At 51.8% G+C, this 6,000-nt stretch overlaps 1 protein-coding gene across 1 annotated transcript in view; it reads left to right on the top strand.

Annotated features, from left to right (window-relative positions):
* The window catches only part of SLC4A5 (solute carrier family 4 member 5), a 70,626-nt gene that overhangs the window by 34,443 nt on the left and 30,183 nt on the right, over positions 1-6,000 (top strand). Inside the window, 2 exon segments of the mRNA XM_023760633.1 lie at positions 732-827; positions 3,725-3,780. Coding sequence (XP_023616401.1) covers positions 732-827; positions 3,725-3,780 — 152 coding nt within the window.

The raw sequence follows: 6,000 nt of genomic DNA, 5'->3' as shown, positions 1-6,000 counted from the left end.
CTGGTAACCTGGCAGCTGGGTCATTCTGATTAGCGGGGCGGTGAGGGGGGGGCATTGGGGAGAGCGGCTTGTTCCATTCACACATCTCAAACCTGCCACCCTCCATCTGATATCCCAGAGTTGAGACGCCCAGACACTACTAGCCTTGCTGGACCTCTCAGATAAATGCCGTCATCAGAACAAAGTAGCTAAATAATGAGCCTTGAGGAATTTCTTTAGAACCGCCTGAAATGGGGGAGTGTTTAGTGTATCATAACTACAGGCACACACGCGGTACCTACCATGTTCCAGCACTGAAGCGTGACTCACTTCATCCTCACAATAACCCGTGACTAGGTACTGTTCTCATCACCCCCATTTGACAAATGAGAAGCCTGGGGCACAGAGAGGTTAAGTTACTTGCCTAAGGTCACACAGCCAAGCTAGAGGTGCAATCTGGGATAAAGCCAGGCCATCTACAACACCTGTGGCTATTGGATCAATTGGTCATTCTCACTTTCAACAGTACAAATATTTAATCTTGTTCAGGCAGTTAACTTGCTTCCAAAAAAAAAAAAGGCCCCAAAACAAGAACAAAAAACAGAACAACCAAAAACACCCTCTTCCTGGACGGAGAACAGACAGGTCTTGTAGCCCAGCTTTGTTCAGGAGAAATGACAATACGCTTAGTACCACATCGATGGGGAGGCAAACCCAGGCTCCAAGGCAAACCCCTCTGCTCCTCCTCCCAGGTCGAAGCCTAGCCCGGAGCCCCCCAGCCGGCCCCAGCCTACACCGCTCCACCGAGGACCTGCGGGTGCAGCCACGCATAAGCTACGGCCATCTGTGTGAGTGTCCTCTGCCACTGCGCCACAGCGTCTTCGTCACGGCCTGGTCCTGGCTGTGGCAGCCGTGGAATGTTGGCTTTCGTCTTCTTTCAAAGGCGGAGGAGACAAAGCCCAGGGCCTGTCTAGAATTCTCAGGACAGGAGCCAGGAAAATTCTAACTTTCACCGAAAGCTGGTCTACTCTCAGAGCCTAATTTACTACCGTACATTTTTATTTTCCTCACCCGAGGATATTTTTCCATTGATTTTTAGGGAGAGTGGAAGAGAGAGGGAAAGACAGAGAGAAACATCGATATGAGAGAGGCATGTTGATTGGTTGCCTCCTGCACGAGCCCTGACCAGAATCAAACTTGGGACCCTTTGGTCTGCAGGCCGATGCTCTATCCACTGAGCCAACCTGGCTAGGGCTACTACCATAATTTTCTATATAATTATTCTGGAAAAAATGCAGCTCTAAATCAAGTCCTGACATAATCACTACCCAGTCCTATGTGCTAGGCATTTGTAACTTAGTTTATACCTTGGTTTTCATCAAATTGATCATTAGCCCTGTTTTTGGTAAAAAAGCCTTCCTAGAAACAGAATTAAAAACATGGGAGGTATCTCCCCCACCCCCACCCCCACCCCCCAGGACAGAGAGTGCTCCCATCACTGGGTGACAGTCTCGAGCCGCCAGGACAATGAAACGCTGCAGTCACAGCCCCTGAGTGCCAGGGAGGTGCCTGGTTGCACACGGGGCTTTTTCAGACAGTTCATCAGAGATGAACAGGACGGGTGAGCTACGAGGCAAAGAAAAGAGGGGACTTGGAAAATGAAAAGAAAAGGCAGTGTGAAAATAGCAATCCTATTGTCCTTTAAAGACTTTCACTAAAATGCCAAGATATGAGCAAACCAGGCCTGAGGGATGTTTCGGGAGGAGCTGTGGCCCTTGTCCGAGGCCTCAGCTGCAGTGTGTCGTGGGCTTTTTTCTCTGTTTGTAGTGACCCTGGGTCCTCATAGTTCCCCCTGGACTTGGTTATTGCACGCAAGGGCGCCAGGGGGCAGCAGTGAGCAGGCGGCGAAGGTCTTCAGTTATTCGCTGTGGATGAGGTCTCCCCTGCGTTGTGCTGCAGGGTTGGGGACCCCAACAAAAGGCATGAATAAGCGCTTACAGCGTGTGTGCAGGTGGCACCCGGGAAAGCTCAGTGAGGAGGGGCTATTCCTGAGTCTTGGGGAATAAATAGGAAGGCGTTTTCCAGGAAGGAGAAGGGTGTTCTGAGCAAGGGAGACAAACAGCAGGTGCAGGAAGGCTGTGGAGGGCGCTGTGTACTCAGGTCTGGATATAGTGGCTCGGTAATGAGGAGTGTCAGGCCTGCGGGAGAGAGGGTCCCACTGAAGGGGCCTCTGTGCCCTGCAGGAAGGCCCAGCCTTTATTCTGCTGGCAGAGGGGACCCCGGAGAAGTTTTAAGCAGGGGCAGACCATGATCAGATTTTTATTTGAGAGAGATCAGCCCAAGTATGGGCGTGACAGTGACAGGAGTGGTACGATTGAGCAAGGATGGAGGGCTTGATGTCTCTGGAGGGGACGAGGGCAAAACAGGCCCTCAGGGGAGGCCAGGAGGAGAGGCTCTGGATGGAAGGAAGAGGAGGGGGGCCAAGGGAGCATGTTCTGGAAGTGAGGGGACACCCAGGCCGCCGAAAGCCAAGAAGTGACAGGTCTGAGAGTGTCCCCGGGGTCTGGCTGAGCTTCTCCTGCCTTAATCAAACAGGGGAATTATTGAGCAGTTCAAGTAATTCACCACCACTGTTCTTCCCACCTTCCCTCCCTCTGCCAGCCCAAATCCTTAGCCATCTTTAAAGACTGACATGGGGCCTAGCCGGTTCAGCTCAGTGGGTAGAGTGTTGGCCTGTGGACTAAATGGTCCCGGGTTCAATTCTGGTCAAGGGCACATGCCTGGGTTGCAAGCTCAATCCCCAGTGGGAGATTGAGGAATGCAAGAGAGAGCCGATCAATGATTCTCTCTCATCACTGATGTTTCTATCTCTCTCTCTCCCTCTCCCTTCCTCTCTGAAATCAATAAAAATATATATAAAAAGAAAAAGACTCACATGGGTCATGGAGGATGGAGGTGAAACTCGTCTTCTCTCTCCAACAAATTCCAAGCTTAGCGACACCTCCCCACCCCCAGGGTCTGACACAGAACAGACATCTTTGTCTCTGCCCAGAAGGTGGTCTCTGTCCAGGAAAAGGGGGTGAGGGTAGAGACAAGAATACAGCAGATTGAGTAGTGAGAAGGGAGAAGTAGAACCTGGGGTCTGGTAACTCTTTTAAGAGAGCCCCCAGCCCTGGCTGTGCAGCTCATTTGGTTAGAGCGTCGTCCCAATAGGCCAAGGTTGTGGGTTCGATCTCTGATCAGGGCACATGCAAGAATCAACTGATGAATGCATAAATAAGTGGAAATACAAATCCATGTTAAGAAATTAAAATTTAAGCCGAAACCGGTTTGGCTCAGTGGATAGAGCGTCGGCCTGCGGACTGAAGGGTCCCAGGTTCGATTCCGGTCAAGGGCATGTACCTGGGTTGCGGGCACATCCCCAGTGGGAGATGTGCAGGAGGCAGCTGATCGATGTTTCGGTTCGATCTCTGATCAGGGCACATGCAAGAATCAACTGATGAATGCATAAATAAGTGGAAATACAAATCCATGTTAAGAAATTAAAATTTAAAAAGAGAGAGAGAGAGATAGCTGCCATTGGAGGGAAGAAAAGAGAGTGGAGGCCAGCTCAAGGGGACTGCAGGATTAGGGGAGAGGGGCTCTTCCTTTGCTTATGAAGACGGAAAGCATGTGTAGGGACCCGGGGAAAGGACCTGAGAGAGCCTGGCTTCCCCTGATGGACCTTCTTTTCCTTCTCTCCTAGGTCACGTCCAGAGCAGAAGCATGAATGATATTCCTCGCACCCAAAACCCAGACCAGGTAGTAAAGCCCTTGCACTGGGCCACCGTGAGGGGCCAGGACAGGAAGACGCCTTTGGTTCCACGGGCAGGGAGCCCCTATGGCAGTGATGGCGAACCTTTTGAGCTCAGCGTGTCAGCATTTTGAAAAACCCTAACTTAACTCTGGTGCCGTGTCACATATAGAAATTTTTTGATATTTACAACCATAGTAAAACAAAGACTTATATTTTTGATATTTATTTTATATATTTAAATGCCATTTAACAAAGAAAAATCAACGAAAAAAATGAGTTCGAGTGTCACCTCTGACACGCATGTCATAGGTTCGCCATCACTGCCCTATGGGCAGGGCTCCATTCTCATGAAGGAGCGGGAGTCTCCAGGAAGGACATGGGGTGGGGGAGGGGGGCCCTCTGGGCTGCCTGGTGACTCTGCCCACTCCATTGCTTGGGTGTTGACTAAGCCCCAAGTACTGGCTCTGTGCCTGGCCTGGGAGGGGTGGGGGGCAGAGAAGCATGCCTCTGAGCTTGGGATTTGTTGGAGAGAGAAGACCAGCACGCAGGGTTTCACCTGCTGTATGGCACACAAGTACCTCTAAAGATGGAGTGGGATTGGGGCTGGTACAGACTCTCGGTGGGGCCTCCCTGTGGGGACAGCAGTGGTAGCGAATCATTTGGCCCGCCCAGCAGTGCGTCTTCTCCTTGGCTGGGCCAGGATAAAGGCAGTTCCTGCCTCCCACCAGCCTGGCTGAAATCTCCTGATGAGATTTCCTACAACAGGTTGAGTCCACGTTCTAAGGCCCACAGCCCGGGAACCCTGTGGCTCTGCCCCTTGGGGAAGCCCAGAGGAACCCCCTCAGTTCCAACCATGCACACCTCAAGGGCAGAGTCTCATGGTCCCCTTGCTTGTGCCCCCAGGAGTGGGAAGGAAGGTGATGAAAGAGCCCTGAAATTTGGTGAAGACTTCTCAGGAGCTTGGGAGAAGGCCTGGCCTTCGGGGCACCCCAAGTTTGGTAGCAGGCGAAACAAAAGCAGTCCCTCACATCAGTATCACGAGGACCGTTTGGTGGCCAAATAATAAAATGACAATAATAACAGCATCAGCCAACACTTAAGACCCACACACTGCACGCGCCACACCATGCATCATGAAGGTCTATATCATCTCCTATCTACTGGGAGAACATTGGACCTTAAAGCAGTTAAATAACGTGCCCAAGTTCATGCAGCAGAAGCATGACTAGACCCAGACAGTCTGCCGAGAGCACTTAATTTGGAAGTGACTTAGCACTGAGTATTCTGGGATATTATTTAGAGAAGATCCCACTTTAGCACACAGACAGCGGGGCCAAGATAAGGAAGCATTGCCTAGTCCCGTGGTCGGCAAACTGCGGCTCGCGAGCCACATGCAGCTCTTCGGCCCCTTGAGTGTGGCTCTTCCTAAGCCTTAGGAGTACCCTAATTAAGTTAATAACAATGTACCTACCTATATAGTTTAAGTTTAAAAAATCTGGCTCTCAAAAGAAATTTCAATCGTTGTACTGTTGATATTTGGCTCTGTTGACTAATGAGTTTGCCGACCACTGGAGTCGATTTTCATAAATGTCTAAGTGGCAACAAGAAGAGCAGCTGTCACTTTCCCCAGGCAACGCTGCCTTGATGTAGGGACTGGAGCCACGCCCCACGTCCAGCTCTCCTGACTGACCAGCTGTTTGCAGCCGCAAAGGCCTGTTGTGGGAATAGCGGTTTGTCCGCCAGTGGGCGCTCTTTAGGCTCCAGCCCAGAGGCGTTTGCTCTGCAGGCTCTTTCTTCATGGCTCCCCGCCTGCCCTGGGCAGTCCGTGGGTTCCCGGTGAAGCAGAGAGTGGATTCAGACACAATAGTTGTGTGTGGTCACTCGACAGAGCTGGACCAGACTCCCTATGGGTTCAGTAAGTAGGGTCAGCAAGGCCCTGGTCCAAACCCTGGCCAAGCCAGGTGGCCAGAACGGCAGCATGGCCCACTTCTGGGATGTCACCACCCCGCCGGCCTCTTTACCAAACTGTCGCCACCTGCCAGGGAGGACCACGGCCCGTTTCAGCTCCTCTCCTCTCCTGGATTATGAGTGTGCTGTTGGGCTGCCCCCAAACCTTGTTGTTTTTAAAGACTCCTTTTCCAGGGCACTTCTGCCACCCCTCCGCTCCTCCTGTCCCCTGGACCTGCTCCCCGCCTGATGCTTGTGGGCACAGAGCTGGCAGGGGC

This window comes from Myotis lucifugus, unplaced genomic scaffold (assembly GCF_000147115.1).
Source record: "Myotis lucifugus unplaced genomic scaffold, Myoluc2.0 scaffold_186, whole genome shotgun sequence".
Lineage (NCBI taxonomy): Eukaryota > Metazoa > Chordata > Mammalia > Chiroptera > Vespertilionidae > Myotis > Myotis lucifugus.
This window is presented reverse-complemented; position numbering and strand designations above follow the sequence as displayed.